The sequence below is a fragment of the Alnus glutinosa genome, chromosome 5 (genome assembly GCF_958979055.1).
Source record: "Alnus glutinosa chromosome 5, dhAlnGlut1.1, whole genome shotgun sequence".
Classification (NCBI taxonomy): Eukaryota; Viridiplantae; Streptophyta; class Magnoliopsida; order Fagales; family Betulaceae; genus Alnus; species Alnus glutinosa.
In genome coordinates this window covers 13858687-13877225 of record NC_084890.1, presented here as the reverse complement: position 1 = coordinate 13877225, position 18539 = coordinate 13858687, and the positions used below count along the sequence as shown (strand labels likewise).

General features: G+C 38.9%; 1 protein-coding gene across 1 annotated transcript; it reads right to left on the bottom strand.

Moving 5' to 3' along the window:
* Window positions 1-5672: 5672 nt before the first annotated feature.
* LOC133868703 (uncharacterized) lies at window positions 5673-17890 on the bottom strand. The gene is made up of 3 exons (XM_062305682.1): window positions 17279-17890; window positions 16773-16973; window positions 5673-6249 (listed from the first exon to the last, which is right to left on the bottom strand). Exons 1-3 carry the CDS (start codon window positions 17732-17734, stop codon window positions 5833-5835), a joined length of 1074 nt encoding a protein of 357 aa, XP_062161666.1. The 5' UTR covers window positions 17735-17890; the 3' UTR covers window positions 5673-5832.
* Window positions 17891-18539: the final 649 nt, after the last annotated feature.

The window sequence follows — 18539 nt, the reverse complement described above, 5'->3', positions numbered from 1 at the left end:
CCACATTGAAACTAGACGGGGAGTAACTACGGTTTCCTTTGGTAGTAGAATGTTGACAAGTGTACGTGATTGCGAGGATAGTTGGGAAAGATGGCATGTGACGACCCTTTTTTTTTTTTTTTTTTTTTTTTTTTTTTTTTTTTCTTTTTAAAAAAAAAATTTATTTTTATACAAAATAACATAAACGAATCCTCACAGTGGCACAATTATTTGTCGCTCAACCAATGTCGCTCAACCAACATATGATACATACCCCATAACATATATCTGATAATCAGAGTTACATTTATGCAGTAGAAAACATAATGATACAATCATAATCTCAGCGAAAAAGCATATCTATAACAAAACCTGTTGTTTACACAAAAGAGCTATCATGAGTCTATCTATTTAAGGCTTAACAACATCTACAATAAAATACAAAAGAATGGCTTATACAAAAGAATGACTTATACAAAAGAATGTGTGACACACACGTCAGAAGCCATATACAAAATATACAAAAAGAGTGGACACTTATGGTCCGACACATCACAACTATCGCGTTAGGCTTCAGTTGTAATATCCCAAATACAGAGCTACTGGATCGTCATCCACCTCAGGTGTACTTGCAGCCAAAGGAGTAGCATTTATACGATTGTGGTGGTAGCCACATCCGTATAGGTGAAAGAATGAGTTTACTGTCTCAGTATAAAACATACCGAGACCCCAGTAGTATATTAATCACTGAGTTTTCACAAAGAACCGACTTCTTCTTTGTCTTACGTTTACAGTAACAACTACCAATTTTTATAACATTTATCCTTTTAAAAACACATGTAGCTGATACAATAAACACCGATCTTTAAGAAGACATTAAAGCATACTATGCAGTTGTGTACATATATATAAGTTCCAGACATCCCACCTTGGAAGCTTCTACATATAGACCCATCTATCATATAATAATTTTGCTTGATGGCTCAGACATATGTGCACACTATTACTACATTACGGATTCACGCATACACATAGGCCTTAAGCATAAAACAATGGTATCTTGGTTAATTATACAAAGACCTTAGCATTACTAAAAGTAGTTATTGCCGTATTTAAGTACATTGAAGCTTAGTGCCTTTGATACAACAATTCGACCATGCATGCACTTGAGTAGGACTCTAAGATACAAGCATGTCTTTGCTGATGAACAAATGACAGTTCGCCTATCTATACAAAGATATTAACATTTTTCATTTCTGAGCAATGTAAACATCCATGTACGTTAAAGCTCAATGCTTTTAAATCATGAAACCAGTCGATAGAAATATGCATATGCTCTTATCCATTAAAACTCATATGCATACTAATACGTCTAACATAAACTACTACATATCATATAATGAAAACATCACGCTCATAAAAATGATGCTATGCATGCTCATGTAAGTTTTCTTTCTCTTTTATCTCTTCCCCTTTTTAGACTATATGGGGCTTGCCCCAATTTTCTCTTTTTAAGTCCTTTCTCTTTGCTGTATGGGGTTTGCCCCGAGGAAGTGAAAGCTTGCAATCACACCCACTAGGACTTGTCCTTTCATACATATTGGAGGCTTGCCTCAGTCTTTTATTTCTTTCTTTTACTATCATCTTGTTCGATGTACATGCTTCATGCTTGCTGTTCAAATTCTATATTCCTTCTCTTTGCAAACAATGCATTGTTTATAAAACGGTAAAACTAATCAACATGTTATTTCTCAAACAACTTTCCGTAATTTAAATCCCAACAACAACAAGCAATCAAACATTTCAAATCAATTCAAATAGCACTTTTCATTCATGCAACAATTCTTATAAACATCATTGCTACATCTCAACATAGTTGAAACTACTTAAATCATCCAAAACATATAATTAACATAATGTTGGTTCGGCAATAAAACACATTATTTGCATTTCTATAAAGTACGTAGAAATAATATCTTTTTCTCAATGAGTGGAATACTCAACTTAGGCCGCTTATACGATAATTTCCAACGACTCTAAACTCAACCCGCAATGTCTCTAAAAACATAGCACATTGCACCCATTTAGCATTTTAAACAATAAATACTATAAGTAGCACTTGAATCACTCAAGAGCTATACCGTTGGATTACCCATAAAATTTAAGAGTTCCAAATACATACCCATTAATAAGAATCACTAACCCAACTATAATAACATTAACCCATAAGGTTTACTTAGGGTTAAACATATAAAAACACCACTTAAACCATTTACCCAAAAATTAAGGTTTGAAGAAACTCACCAAAAGTTCACCCAAAATCAACCCAGAGTTTGGGGAATCTTTAAGAAGCTCCAAACCATAGAAACTTAAAGATAAACAAGGATTAAACTCATATTTCACAAGATTAAACCAAAATCTCAAAAATATAAGTTTAGCGATTTACCCCAAACGATCAGTCAAAATGTAGATCCTCTTCCGTAGATTATGTTTTTGAAGTTAGATTTGAGGTATAGATCTTAGATATTCGTAGATCTAAGATTTTCCATGAAAACCCTAAGAGAATTCTTGTTTATGGGGAAGAAATCTTTGAATCATGCTTGGAGGGTACAATGACCAAGAAGACTTTTTCAGCAAAAGGGCACAAAGCCAATGGTATGCTTGAGTTAGTACATATTGATGTATGTTTTCCTATGATCAAATGTCTAGGCACGAGAAGGTTTTGAGTACTTAACCACTTTCACTGATTATTACTCTAAGCATGGTTTTTCTATACCTAATGCGCCAGAAGTCTGAAGCTATTGAAAAGTTCAAAGAGTTTCGGGCTGAATTCGAAGAGCAATTAGGCAAATACATAAAGATCATTTGATCTAATTGAGGCGGCGAATTCCTCTTCGGGGACTATAAGGATTACTTGTCAGAGGTTAAGATTGTTTCTTAATTGACCGCACCGAGGACTCCCTAGTAAAGTGGTGTCGCAAAAAAGAACGGATATGACTCTTTTAGAGATAGTAAGGACCATGTAAGTTATGCTTCTCTATCTACCTCCTTTTAGGGATATGCCCTATAGACTGCGGGATCCTTACCCAATTTGGTTCCTTCCAAATATGTTCTTGGTGTGCGCGTTATAGTGTGTATTTTATATGCTTAACTCATATTTTATTAGTATTATTTTAAATTTTTATTTAGTCAAATGAGATTTCAAAGAGTACAAAAATAATCAAAAGATTAATTTGGGCACTTAAAGATTAAGATGTAGAGAATTTAAGCTGATTATTACCCTTATTGGGCTATACCCAATTGCACAAGTATTCTCTCCTTAGTGGTCGTGTATTTGGGAGTAGTGGCTAGGATTTTTCAAGTCCAACTTTGACTTGGAAACCTAATACTACTTCTACTAGAAGACGTGAGCCTATTTAAAGCAAGATTGTGTAGGCATTAGAGTCCACAATTTTTGTTTCTTAATCAAAATTGGGGAGAAGGTTAGATGTTTAACAAACCCTAGCCTACACGTTTTTGAAAGAAGGGAGCAAGAGTATCAAGTCAACCTCCTTCCTTGAAGTAGTCGACTTTGAGGAATACTTCTCTTGTATATAATCTCTCTCTCTCTCTCTATATATATGATCTTAATTTTGAAAACTTCTCATGTTATTAAATTAATCATTTCCCTCGTCCTGTGTCGAACTAACTACCATGTTCAATCTGGGGGTGTCAAATGTCTCGCCCATTCAACCTAAAGGGTTGAGCACACCACCCCACTCAACTAGGGCTCAACTAATTAACCCCATATGCATTAGGATTTGTTGAGCGTAACACCCTGCTCAACCAAGCAATAGCTCCGATGATTAACCCCATGCGAATTGGGCTTGTGAGCATAACACCCCGTGCTTTTATATATATATGCATTAAAACATTTCAAATGCATGTAAAAACAGTTGCACAAATATTTTTAAGGCAACTTCTAGTAAAGTGATTTACTAACATGTTTCGCTTAAATCCTGGCTAACACGTTAAATCACGTATTTGTTTGTAACATATTATGCTCATTACTTATGATTCTTCTCCTTTGAAAACCTTAACACTCTCTTTCTAAAATTTAAACAACCTCTTTCTTTAAGAAAACTCTAATTTTTAGTTTATAGGTTGTCTCGTTCGAACGAGAATCACCCAGTTCAAATGAAAAATCCCCTCCCTCGAATTTTGCACATAAAAAAATTATTCTGATCCCTAATCTTATTCTCACTAGTCTCTTCCTCCATATCATATAATTATAATCCACCCAACATGCATTCTAAAAACTAAATCTACCATCAAAATTTAGTCATTTGAATCAAAACTCTAATTTTCTCTTTTTATTCATTTATCAATAACCCTAATGCAAATAGTCATCATAACTTCCAATGTGCTATCAAAACCAATATTTTATCAATATGTTTGGATGTGGCATGGCAACCATCTAAGTGGCGAGCTTCACCTTGGTTGTTTCTACGTGTGTCACGTGTCTCATTCAAAACAGATTCTTCTTAATCACTAAGAAAAAATTTCGAGTCTTTGACACACGTCTCGTTCAAGCGGGATACATTGCGTTCGAACGAAACTTTCTTATGCTTCATCTGACACATGTCAATCTTGCATCGTTCGAATGAGATGCACAAATCTTGGAAGTTTGAAGTCTTTAATTATTTTATCTTATGTTTATATCTTCCTTTAGCTTTTGTTCATCCTGGGTATTACATATATAACGTCTCTTTAACTTCGTTGGATAATTAAAGACACATGCAAATAATCAACATTGTTTGCCTCCAAACATTCAACATTATATACTGCGTCCTGTTGGCCTCCAAACATTCAACATTGTTGTTCGAAAAGCCTCCTTATTGATTTGTTTCTCCGCAATTATGCATTCCCCCACACTGTAAACTTCCCCCACATCTTAGTCAGTTCCTTCGACTTTCACTGCCTCCACCCTTCTCACCATAAAAACACCAGAGTCCACAGTCTACAGGTCAGGAGAAAGTCTTGCCCCATGGCAAAACAAACCTTCACCTCATAGTTGAATTCTTCATTACCAAACCATCCAAACAGCAGGAGGGGTTGTTTCTAATGGAAAAAGAGTCATGTTACACGCTCATCCTCAACCAATCTCCTGCCCACCCCATTTTCAAATCCACCATTGGATTGGTGGAACCTACATGACTATCTGCATTATGTAAAGAAATATGATTTTTTATTATTGAAACATCAGAAGCAATTCAATTTAATAGCTTACTGGCAAATGAAAAGTCAGTAACTGATGAGAATAAAGGAAGCAAAAAAAAAAAAAAAAAACTTGCAAATTGTAATTAAATTATCAACTCCGCATGAAAGATGGTTCATGAACATACACGTGCTGCTAAAATCAACATGGAATACAGATTCTGCCGGCCCAAAATAAGTCCACGAGAGTGACTCAATTTGAGTTCGTCAATGAAGCACAGTACTTGTCTGTCCCATCTGTAATTCATCTGCAAAGCAACACTATTTCCCAGAAGCTGAATTTTAAGATTAGAATCAGTAAAGTTACTTCAGAAGCCCTCTCCCTAGCAAATTTTGTGGTTCTATCTATGCCATTAAGCCTTTAATTCATGGGTACAGCAACTTGCAGAGCAAACTTACACATCAGATTAATTTTTATAGAAAGAATGAATTGAGTATTCAAACAGCTAAAGCTCATGTATCACATTCATACTCATATAAAAGGAATCACAAATTCCAGTCATATATCATACTCAAAAACATAGGTTGCACAGAAAGTTACGTTGACTAGTCTTGCAAATTTCCAATATACAAGTGCGACAAAATGTAGAAACCAATCTAGTGCTTCAGTCGATTATTCACATATTGAGTGGAAGAGCAATCCCTTGCCCAGTGCCCAGGCTTACCACATTTGTAACAAGTGCCTGATGAAGCAGAATCTCCCCCCAACTGAGCAGGAGAATTTAAGGATGGAGTGGGGCAATCCCTCCCCCAGTGCCCAGGCTTACCACATTTGTAACAAGTGCCTGATGAAGCAGAATCTCCCCCCAATTGAGCAGGAGAATTTGATGATGGGGTCGAGCAATCTTTTGCCCAATGCCCTTCCTTGCCACATTTAAAGCAAGATCTAGTTCTTACTCCATAGCTATCGCTGCTTGTGCCATTCATGTCATTAAAAACCTTGAAGGCACTGACTGCATGATCAGCGGCTACGTTATGCTCATTGCACCACCTAAAGAAACCACAAGTGCTTCCCTACACAAAAAGAAGCTATTAACCCAGTAAACAAATTTATTTGCACCATGCATGTCTCAGAAAATGTATTTAGTAGAAAGAAAAATTAACAAAAAGACATAACCATTAAAGCCAAATTTTTATAAGACACTGAAGAAAAGATTTTGGCTGATGTTATTCATACCACAAAAACTGGATTCATTCACAATGATATCATCTAGTAATAGCCATCATGGAATACAATTTGAAATAAAGTTACCCTTCGATACAAATTGGTTGAATAAAACATGCTTCTGGAGTAGCTATTTTCACCTAAAATTTTAGGCAAATCCTACCATTTTGCTGCCATCTAATTCTCTATTATTCAATGACAGTTTCACCAAATACAAGTACAATTGAGGCATATTAAGAATTTACAAAAGAATAAACACCATTATATCTTGACACTGTCACATAGTGAATGCGCTGCTATCCAACATAGTAAAAAAGACTATTTGTCAAATTCATCGAATCTTAATCTGAAATTAAATATGTGAAATGTGTTGGTCTTACAAATCACGTTGTCAATGTTGCCCCATTCAAACTTTTACCTTTCAGTTTTTGAGTGTAATTATTTCCATTCCTGCATGTGCTTATTTTGTCTTCTGAACTTTGTCCCTTGCCCACACCCGCTAAAAAAGAAAAGGAAAGGAAAGCAGAAAAGGAAAAATTGCAAGATCAAAAAGAAAAATGAAATGCACACTTTAATACCGAATTTTAAAAGATACCTTAAGGCTCTTAATTATAAGTTTTTGGCTCATAGAAACATCTTAAAGACACGTGAAACCCTACAAAAGCTACATATTTGCGTGCATATTACATAAAGACCAAAATCATTTCTCAACAGGTCTTTACAAGCAAGCCCAAGCTAAAATCCTGATGAACCATGATTTAAAATTTATATCTAATCCACTTGAAGGTATCATACCAATATCAGCTAGTGTTCTATATAATGTTGGTACATTAACTTTTAAAGTATATGACATAATGACATTAGCAATAACTCAACATAACAAAACGTCAGGCTAGAAAGCCTTTCGGGCTTTGATGCATTCCAAAGTTAAAATAAGGTAACATAAAAAATTGAAGTCGCTGAAACTCGGTAACTTCTCTAAAAACCTTTTTAAGTATTTTCATCTTATATTAGCTTTTCTACCTCCAATTTGGAAGACAGGTGCAAAAGTGATACAAATAAATGTAATTCAAGAAACTAAACATTAGTCTACGAGAACAAATGGTTCTGAAAGATGAAAATTTATATGCCAATAGTTCTAGCCATACAAGTATTAATAACTGTTTGCAACAGATGACTCCATGATGAAATTATTTACAGAAATTTTATTTTCCGTATTATGATTGACCAAATCATGATAGATACTGAATGAGTACAACTATAGAAGGGTAAATAGGTATAATGATTCTTTTGAAGCTCCATTTCATGTATCAAGAAAAGTAATGGGCAAAACATTGGAGATCTAATAGGAAATAAGGGACTTTGGAAGTAAGCAAGAACCAACTGAAGACCTAAAAATGATACGTAGCTTAAGATGATAACTGTGTCTTATGAAGACCAATGACTACAGTAAGGATGAAAATATCAAATTTGAGAATGAAAAAGAATGAAAAAGTAGAGCCTCAACTTTTACTGAATGGTTGGAAGGGTTTGTTGTAACAGAATTTGTGACTATGTTTGGATAAGTTTCCGAAAAGTGTTTTTTATTTTGTGTTTTTAATAGTGCTTTTAGCATTTAAAAACTAAAATATGTTACGTGTGGCCCATATCTGAAAACTTGTTTCGATTACAATGTTTGAAAAATGCTTTTGAAAGAAAATAAATAAGACGAAAAAAAATTTACTGAATCACTCCTTGAGTTTTGAGCATTCATCAAATCACTCCATGAGTTTTTAATTTTTATCTTTTAACTTATTGAGTTCCCATTATTAAATCAATCCTCCTATCCAATTTCATACAATTTCAATCAATTTTTGTTTACGGAGCCTGTAAAAATTATTGTACCCCTAGGAAGTTATTTATTTTGTTTTTCGAAAAGTGCTTTTGAAAATAAAAACTGAAAAGTATTTTCAGTGAGACCTATATTTGAAAACTGTTGGATTTTTTGTGGTTTTGTTGGTTTTGTGCTTGCAGCGGCTTTTAGTGGTTAGGCTTTCTTTTCTTTCTTAGTAACCTTTATTTCTTACCAGCCAGATCCTGCTTAACCATAGAAGCTTCCAATACCTAATAATGAGCTTTGTAACTTTCTACTTACTGAGCTTTGTAGCTCATATATATTGTTTATAATCTTCTTTCAGACTAGTTGTTCTGTAAACTGTGTTTTCTAACTGCCTCAAGTGGAGATGCTTGAGGATTTTTCTTTTTGCTAGAGCTCTTGTATTTAGTAATTAACATTTTACCAGACTTGGAATAATTTTTGTAATGAGATCCTAGCGTTGGTGGTCAGTAGAATCCAAGGAATTCGCTCTGTCGGTGGTTGGAGGCGCTACGGGTATCAGGATACGTGAGAAATGCAAAGGTTTGACAAGGTCCATTCTCCTCGACAAAGACGAGACTGCTTGGTTGATCAAGTCTTTTGGCGAGTTAGTTTCGGTCCAAGACTCCAGAGTTTTCTGGAATCAATCCGGTTGTGGCTTCCCTCGCATCCTTGCGCAGCAATGCTACAACAGGCACGGTTATTTTTTGACCGTTGAGGAATATGAGGGTAGAAGGAGCGGCACCATCAGGGTTTTGAAAGGAAGATTTGGTGAAGGATGGGAGAAATTCGGGTTGGCACTCCGATTAACTTTTAGGCTTCTCCAGGCTGATTCTACCAACTCCTTGAAGCAGTTGGGTGCTTCTGGAGTTCCTCTTGTGGAGTCCAATATCATGACGAGGAGTTATGCCGAGGTTTTGAGGTCCTCGCCGCCAAAGCCGGAAGAGTCACTTCCCCCCATTCAGGCGGGTCCTCTGGCTAAGGGACTCGATGATCAGTTGAAAGCAACAATTAAGTCGACTTCGACAAAGCAGTCCCTCCTGTGATGGCAGGTCCAGCGAAGGCTGTTCGGGCTTCGGCGTTTGTTCCGGTCGCAGGCCTAAGGAAAAGGGCGACTGGCTCTAGCCCCCTATTGTCGTCCCTTGATACACGCAAGCCTACGACATGCAAGCCTGCAACTTGCAAGTCACGTATTAGTGACAACCTCGATTTTTGCAGCTTTAGGAAGACGTTGGAGAGTCTTCTCGTAGATATTAGACATTGCCTATCGGTTCTAGACCAGTTGGGTTAGGGCCTGTTGGGTCATGGGCCCAAGCAACCCGTTTTCCGCCCCAAGCTCAAGAATCGGTCTACTCATCAGGGCTCCAGTTTCTTCCGGCCCAAAGCTAAGGGTCCTCCACCGGCCCAAGTCACTTCAGCGCTAGCCTTTGACCTTAAAGGTAAAGCCCCGTTGGTTCTCCCCAACCTCCGGCCCAAACTCGTTTTTAAGGCTAAGGTTGGTTTGGGCCCTGTTTCAAGCAACCCAGGGGCTTCTTCTTCCTCCCGGTATCGACTTCTCTGCCCCTTGCTGGTTGTGCGCCAAAGTCTCCCAGGCCCGTCACTTCTCTTTCAGGCTCAGACAGATCTTCCCTGGAGGTTCCTTCTCCTCCCACTGAACCAGACTCCGATCCGTCTCAAGCTAGCTATGTTCTCTCTCGGCCCAGAACGCCGGAGCTGGCGTTTCCCTGCTTATCACCGGTCTTCTCAGTGTTGCCGCCCCTTGCTTCTCCGGTGGTCTTCCCTTTGGAGCGCCTTCAGCACCTCTCCCCCCCCTTGGAGGCGCCGATGGCCGTGTCTATCAGGCTTCAGCCCAGGTCACCACCCTTGGTCAGGGATTCTCTCTCTCCTTTGATGGCTCTCCCTCCCCCCTTTGGGTCCCCTGGTTCTGCTTCTCCTGCACCTGACCCCGACCCTCTCTCTCTTGCCCCGATCCCTGTGGAGGCTGCACCCCCCTCTCTCTCAATGGCTGGTGGCTTAGAGTTGGATTTTCCCGCTGTGGTCAATCCCATCCCTATGGCTTGCTGCCCTCCTCCCAAGTCCAAGTGGAAGACTAGGAAGAGCTCTCCGGACTGGCTTATGTCGATGTTTGAGGATTCCTGGTACTCTGTGGGTCTCTCCTGCGATGACTCTATTCATAATCCTTTGCCCCTGTTTTCTGATATGCTGTCTAAGCATGAAGACCAAGGGAAGTGCTCCAGTCCGAAGGTGCGTAAAAAAGGTGTTAGAGAAGTTAATGGTCTCTTTTGCTCTGTCAACTATGATGCTCGCAGCGGCAGTGTCTCTCGTGGTAAGAATAAGAGGAGGGCTCTCAGTGGTTCCTCATGAATCCCAAATTGATCTCTTGGAACGTTAGAGGCTTAAATCAAAGAAGCAAGCGGTTGAAAATCAGGAACCTCAGGCAGTGGAAGGTTGACATAATTTGTTTGCAAGAAACCAAATTAGAACTTGTCTCTAACAGTATCGTGAAAAGCTTGTGGGGTTGTCTGTTTGCGGATTGGTGTTTTCTTCCTTCAAGCGGGGCTTCCGGTGGTTCATGTTGATGTGGGATAGGAGGGTTGTGGAAAAATTTGAGGTGCTGGTGGGGGATCACGTTGTGGCTTGTAGCTTTAGAAATTGTGCAGATAACTTCTCTTGGGCTTTTGCTGGGGTTTATGGCCCTAACCTTGATCCTCTCCGTAGGAATTTATGGGACGAATTGGCTGGTTTGCTTAGTTTGTGGGATCTCCCTTGGTGCATTGGTAGTGACTTCAATGTCATCCACTTCCCTTGTGAGCATTCAAGAGCCGCTCGCATTTCTCCCGCGATGGCGGATTTCTCCGACTTTATCTTAGAGCATGGCCTCATGGACCTTCCCCTTACAAGAGGATCATTCACATGGTCCAATCTCTCCTCTCGGTCTAGGATTGACATATTTCTAGTCTCTCAGGTTTGGGAAGCTAAATATCCTGGTCTCTTCCAGAAGAGGGTTCCCCGCTTGTGTTCTAACCACTTCACCATCCTCCTCGATTGTGGTGGTATTCACAGGGGGAAAAGACCTTTTAAGTTTGAGATTATGTGGCTTCAGGAAGATGGCTTCGTGGAGAGGGTGAGGCTTTGGTGGGAGTCTTACTCCTTCCAAGGCTCCCCTAGCTTTGTTCTTGCTCAAAAATTGAAGGCACTAAAGGTTGATCTCAAATCTTGGAACGAACAGGTGTTTGGAAACAAGGAATCCCTTAAATTGGCTCACTTTGAAGAATTGCGTGCGCTTGACAGAATTGAGGAAGAGAGAGGCTTAGATCCCGAAGAACTTTTGAGGAAAAACTCGATTGCTAGTGATCTAGAAAGAATTATTCTCCAAAAAGAAATCAGATGGAGGCAAAAATTATGGGTTCTTTGGCTAAAAGCGGGCAACAAATGCACTAAGTTCTTTCATCAGATCGCTAACTCGAACAGAAGATCCAACTCCATAGAATCCTTGTCTGTTAATGGCTCAGTCACTTCTGATCAACTGGCCATCAGAGACCACATTGTTCATTTCTACGAGTTTTTTTTTTTTTTTGAGCAATACAATTGGAGGCCCAAATTGGATGGCATTGCTTTCAACTCCTTATCCTTGGAGGAAGCCGCTTAGTTGGAGCTTCCTTTTGAGGAAAGGGAGGTCCTAGAGGTGGTGAAATCTATGAACTGAGACAAGACTCTTGGCCCTGATGGCTTTCCCTTGCCTTTTTTCCAAGACTACTGGGATGTGATCAAATCGGATATCATGGGGGTCTTCACAGATTTTCATGCTCATAACAAATTTGTGAAAAGCCTCAACGCCTCTTTCATTGCTTTAATCCCCTAGGGCAACTGATCTCGCAAACTTTCGGCCTATCAACTTGGTGAGTGGTATTTATAAGATCATTGCTAAAGTTCTCGCTAATAGAATGAGCCGTGTTTTGGAGAAGATTATTTTAGAGCCTCAAAATGCTTTTGTCAAAGGTAGACATATTTTGGACTCGGTCCTCATAGCCAGTGAATGCTTGGATAACCGTATCAAGTTTGGTATCCCAGGGGTTCTTTGCAAACTAGATATTATGAAGGCTTTTGACCACGTCAACTGGAAGTTCTTATTGTACATGCTAAAAAGATGCGGCTTTGGGGATAAATGGGTCTCTTGGATCTCTCATTGCATCTCATCGGCGCGCCACTCGGTTTTGGTTAATGGTTCTCCAGCTGGCTTCTTCAATAGTTCTAGAGGGCTGAAACAGGGTGATCCTCTTTCGCCCCTCCTATTCATTGTTGTCATGGAGGCTTTGAGCAAAATGCTCTCTGGTGCTGTTGATAGTGGTCGACTCTCATACTTTTCGGTGGGTTCTAGGCCTCCTGTGATCAACATCTCTCATTTGTTGTTTACAAATGACATATTGGTCTTCTGCGAGGCAAATCCTGACCATCTTCGTTTCCTGTGTGTACTACTAGTTTGCTTTGAAGCTGTCTTTGGTTTAAAGGTCAATTTGGCTAAATCTCTCTTGGTTCCTGTTGGCAATGTGGACAATGTTGCCGAGTTGGCTTCTATCTTGGGTTGCGGGACTTCCTTTCTGCCCTTGAAGTATCTTGGCATGCCCCTTGGGGCATGCCACAAGGCTACGTCTATCTGGTATGATATTGCGGTTAAGATGGAGCGTCGTGGCCAGTTGGCAAAAGTTGTATTTGTCCAAGGGTGCTAGGGTTACCCTCATCAAGAGTACACTCTCCAACCTCCCTACGTATTTCATGTCTATTTTTCCCATTCCTACTCATGTGGCTAACCGTATTGAGAAGCTTGAAAGAGACTTTATTTGGGGTGGGATAGGCGAAGAATTTAAATATCACTTGGTTAGATGGGACAAGGTTTGCTCTCTGATCTCTGAAAGAGGTTTGGGTTTCAGAAACTTGAAGACTTTCAATCGTGCTCTTCTAGGCAAATGGCTATGGCGTTATGGGTCTGAGTGAGATGCATGGTGGAGAGTCATGGTGAATTCTAAATATGGCAGCCTAAGGGGTGGTTGGTGCTCTCTTGAGTCGACAAGAGCCTTTGGGGTGGGGGTATGGAAAAACATCAGGAAAGGCTGGGATTTGTTCTCTCGTTACACTAGATTTGTCGTGGGGGATGGCTCCAAGATCAGTTTTTGGCATGATTTGTGGTGTCGTGACACAACCCTCAAAGTAGCCTTTCCAGCTTTATTTGACATTGCTTGCCTTAAGGACGCCGTTGTTGCGGATAATCTGGAGCGGTTGGGTGACTCATTCCAGTGGAATGTGAGCTTCATCAGGGAGGCTCACGATTGGGAGATGGATGTCTTTGCCTCTTTCTTCCAATTGCTACATTCAGTTAAAGTAAACAGAGACAATAAAGACAGTTTGTGGTGGGTCCCCTCCAAAAAAGGAGTTTTCAAAGTCAAGTCCTTCTTCTACTCCTTAACTAGCACTAGTGGCAGACGCTTTCCTTGAAAAAGTGTTTGGCATACTCAAGCTCCTCCTAGGGCTGCTTCCTTTGTGTGGACTACGGCCCTTGGTAAGATCCTCACTCAGGACACCCTTAGGAAACGGCATGTTATTGCGATCAACCATTGCTGCATGTGTAAGAAGACCAAGGAAACTATGGATCACAATTGGAAGATGGATGTCTTTGCCTCTTTCTTCCAATTGCTACATTCAGTTAAAGTAAACAAAGACAATAAAGATAGTTTGTGGTGGGTCCCCTCTAAAAAAGGAGTTTTCAAAGTCAAGTCCTTCTTCTACTCCTTAACTAGCACTAGTGGCAAACGCTTTCCTTGAAAAAGTGTTTGGCGTACTCAAGCTCCTCCTAGGGCTGCTTCTTTGTGTGGACTGCGGCTCTTGGTAAGATCCTCACTCAGGACACCCTTAGGAAACGGCATGTTATTGCGATCAACCATTGCTGCATGTGTAAGAATACTAAGGAAACTGTGGATCATCTCCTTATCCATTGCGACGTGGCTTTTGTTGTGTGGAATTCTCTCTTTAGCCGTTTCGGTGTGTCTTGGGTTATGCCTAGACGGGTTATTGACTTGCTTGCATGTTGGTGGTCATCTAGCAGACCAAGGAGTGCTGTTGTTTGGAAAATGACACCTATTTGTATCTTCTGGTGCCTTTGGTGGGAAAAAAACAATAGAAGTTTTGAAGACTTGGAAAGAACCTTGGAAGAGACTCTTTCTTTGTTCTATCATACTTTGTATTGTTGGACTCCGGCTTATGTCCATCCTTTGTTTATTTCTTTTTTTGACTTTCTCTCTCGCTTTTCTATTTCTAGTTACGTGTTTTCCTTGTATACTTCTAGTGTACCAAGGGGCACCTTACGCTTTTCTAATAAATTTGATCTCTTACCTATTAAAAAAAAAAAAAATATATATATATATATATATATATATTTGAAAACTTATTTGGATCAATATGTCTGAAAAGTTCTTTCAGCATTTAAACAACAAAAACACTTTAGAAAAAGTGTAAAGAAACATGGTCTACATTACCAGACTGATATAGTCATCTGCAAATCAAAATGGCACAGAGAGGGTTTCTAAGAGATGCATGAGCTCTCCCCCATAACTCTAGCATTGGAAATTCCTTAAGGCCACTTCAGTAAATTCTCCCAATATTTCTTCTTTATGTTTTTGTTTCTTTAATTGTCCCCTTGTACTTTGGAACTTTCCAAGTCCCTTCATGGAAGACACATGGAATGCATTTCATGTTTATGACCTTTGTGTATGACTTCACCAATTTAATCAGATTAGTTATTGAACTATTTGATATTTATGCTACCTCCTAGTCCATCCACTCGTCAACAGAACCACTTAATCCGTGCTACACCACTCCATCAGTATGTTAATTCTTTAATACCAGCTATAATTAGCCAACATCCTATTCGTTCTCTTCCTCTTGGCATGTGCATCTTAAAAAAGAAAATGTCATATATTTATACAACTAAGAGATTCTGGCAGTGATCTATCTCCATTAGAAATCAGGACAGTGATATGTACCACAAGACTGCTCCTAGTGTTGTCTAAACTCATGCTGGAGTCAACTCCATATGATCGAACATATTATTGGCACAACTAGAACAGAACTTAACATTATCTAATCACTGACATCCTTAAGAAAGCGAAGTGTTCCAATTATTTGGGTCAGCTACAAGACTGCTCTATGTTTAATCATTTGCGATGGCAACATTTTCATTACATCAACTGACATTTTACACCTTCTCATCCTTGCCATTTACCTCAAATCAAATTAAAAAAAGTCCATCTAATGATGCACAACATTGCAGCATAGAAGCACACAAAGGAGCAAATGGATCACATTCACATCAGTTTTTTTTTTTTTCATCAGTCCCCAGCAAAAGACATCTTTTGCATATGTTCTAGAATAACAAAAGTTTCAACATTGAAATTTACTAATCACAGAACTTGCCAGTATTTTTTCTTCAGCTTCATTTTTTTTTTTGTGCTTCCTGTCCTGTTTTAAACATGATGTCAACACATAAAGTGCTGACAACTCAGTGATGCTAAGGGTTTATCTGATTGCTTCCAATTGAGACAATGCAAAGGAAAATGGCAATGACATGCTGCAGATGCTGTATTATTGCATTCCCTGTTGGTATCTAGTTCTATGGCAAATCGTCATACCCAATGCCATTTTGATCCCAAAAGAACATCACCTCGTACTTCTGTTCATGATAAAGCCAATTTCTATTATAAGTTCATATGTGCATCACTCTATCCAACTACCAGAGTACATCTCCAGAAATGCACCACTATGTTTGAAAACCATATAATATCTCCATTAATGCATCACTCTATTTCAATATGATAAATGAGAATAGCGATGCCCCTGCTTCTATAATGCAGATCAACAGTCATCCTGAAGTTATTGACTATACATTTTGTTTCAAGGTCAAATGTTATATGATCACTAGTTAGATGTTCAAAGCCTTCATTTCCAACCATAAGCCAGGGTCCAAGGCTGTCAGCGCACAAACACTCAACACTAAACTTCTTGAAGCAGCAACTCATTGTTTGGGGACATGAATTCCTTATAAATAAAAAACCCACAAGTGCAGCAAACCATTTTCCTGCGGGTGTTTTATTCACAAGCAGGAGGCAAGGTTGAGACTTACAAACTTCCTTATGATAACATGGCCACCTTAGTAAATGCTGACACATTTTAACCACTCCTTGATGTTCAAATGGTTTGACATTATGCACAGATCAACGACAATCTATTATGAGTCTAAAAAATTATTGGTATCATCATCAAGCAATTGTTTTAAGAAGATTCAACTCAGGTGATGACTCAGGCCAGAGGAAAAAAGAAGCAAGCTAATTCTTACAAAGCGAAAAACAAACGACAACATTATAATAATAATAAAAAAAAAAAAAAAAAAAAAAAAAAAAAAAAAAAACGACTACAGGATTTGATAACCACCTCACATTTATCAAAACTCCAGTATGTATAATGTATTACCTGATTTGCAGGACAGCGATAGAATTGCTGGCCGATATTTTTCCCAGTTTTTGCTATTAGAATCAGGCAAGAACCAGCGCCACAGGGACAAGGAAGATCGGGAAACGAAGAATTAGACCCGCAATTTTCTTTCCCACCAACCATGCTATTGGTTCCAGAAGTATTGTCACACCACTCAAAGAAACCACAGCCCCCATTTTCCTATGAAAAAAAAAGAAAAAAAAAGATTTAAACCTTTCATTATTTGGAAAAACACACACACACACACTCAAAGCGCACACATGTATTTTTCCAATTGCAAGAAAAATTCACCAATACAAAATTTATATAGTCCAAATCGCTATCCACGAAAATACATAAACTAGACATACAACGCAAACAGAAAAGCCACAAGCTAGTGGAATCTGATATTAAACACCGTTAATGCTTTGAGCTTTGTTTGAGTTGCCCTTCCTGTGCTTTCTCGGCAGCCAAACAGAGCAACCATGGAAAATCGGTGTACAAACCTGTCTGAGAGGGCATTTGTAAAACTTTCTGCCCGGATTCTTTTGAGTATTTGCAGTGAGAACCAGACAAGGTCCCCTTCCGCAGGGGCATTTCTTCTCAGGCATCGACGGGTGGCTCCCGAAATTACCATTATGCCCTCCTTCTACTCCTACTCCTACTCCTATAGCATCGCAATCGCGTGCCCAGTGGCCAGATTTCCCGCATTTGAAGCACGAAGAAGAAGAGTAAACGCCGTCGTTTCTTGCAGGTGCGACCTTGACGCCGCGTCGAGAATTGTCTAGCGCAACGTTGCCTCTCAGAGCGGCGGTGTAGGCTTCCTCGGGGTCGATCTTTCGGCGCTTGGTGGAGGAGATAGAGAGCGCGTTAGCCTCAATAGCCGCCACCTGGGATAGGAAGTCCTCGTCTTCTTCCACTTGGACTTCGATCGTACACTCTCTTTTCCTCTCCATTTTCATCGCTAAAATCGCTCCTTCTGTTCGTTTGATATTTTATTTTGCCTCTTTCGCTTTTCATTCTATCTTCCCTCCAAAGCTTCTTTTCTTAACAAAATTTTTGGACATCGACATTGTTTTGATTGTAGAGGTAGGAGATTAACATAATTGGTTGTTTGGAGGGAGGCATCGACAATAAGGTGTTAATTTGAAAGGGGTTTATATACTTCAATAAAAAATTAAAAAAAAAAAAAAAAAAAAAAAAATTGAAAAAATCTTAACGTTATTCTCCCATACATCTTTTTAAAAAATTAGCAATTGAATCTATACGATCCACATCTATATAAGGGAAAACAAGAGAAGGACAAATAACAAATTTCAATTTTTTTTTTTGTTCACATTTGCAAACTTTTTTTTTTAAAAAAGAAAAAAAAAACGAATAATGCGATATACCATACTAATATATATATATATATATATATATATATATATATATATATATATATATTTGTGGCCATACAATATTATTATGGCATTGCCGAATGGAAGTAATATAAAGACTTAGAAAACAATCTTTTGAAATGGTCAAAAAGTTATTCTTTATAATTCACGCATGCATCTTTTTTCAGAGAAGCTCCGATCTTGATGGACATGCCTATTTATTGTTCGATCAGTTTTTCCTCACGGGACTATTGAGATTGAGGATCCAAAGAATGGTACTACTTTCAAGGTTAATGGACAAAGACTGGAACCATTCTTGGAGTTGTAGAGCCCGGAGGGTAAGACGACCATTTTGAAGGATCCAAGTTACTCGGAGTGATTTTATTCA

Coding starts and splice junctions, on each gene's coding strand:
- LOC133868703 (XM_062305682.1), bottom strand. CDS start 17,734: ATGAAAATGGAGAGGAAAAGAGAGTGTACGATCGAAGTCCAAGTGGAA. Junction 16,974..17,278: donor ACAAATGCCCTCTCAGACAG/GTTTGTACACCG, acceptor TTTTTTTCATAG/GAAAATGGGGGCTGTGGTTT. Junction 6,250..16,772: donor ATCGCTGTCCTGCAAATCAG/GTAATACATTAT, acceptor CTTTTTGTGTAG/GGAAGCACTTGTGGTTTCTT.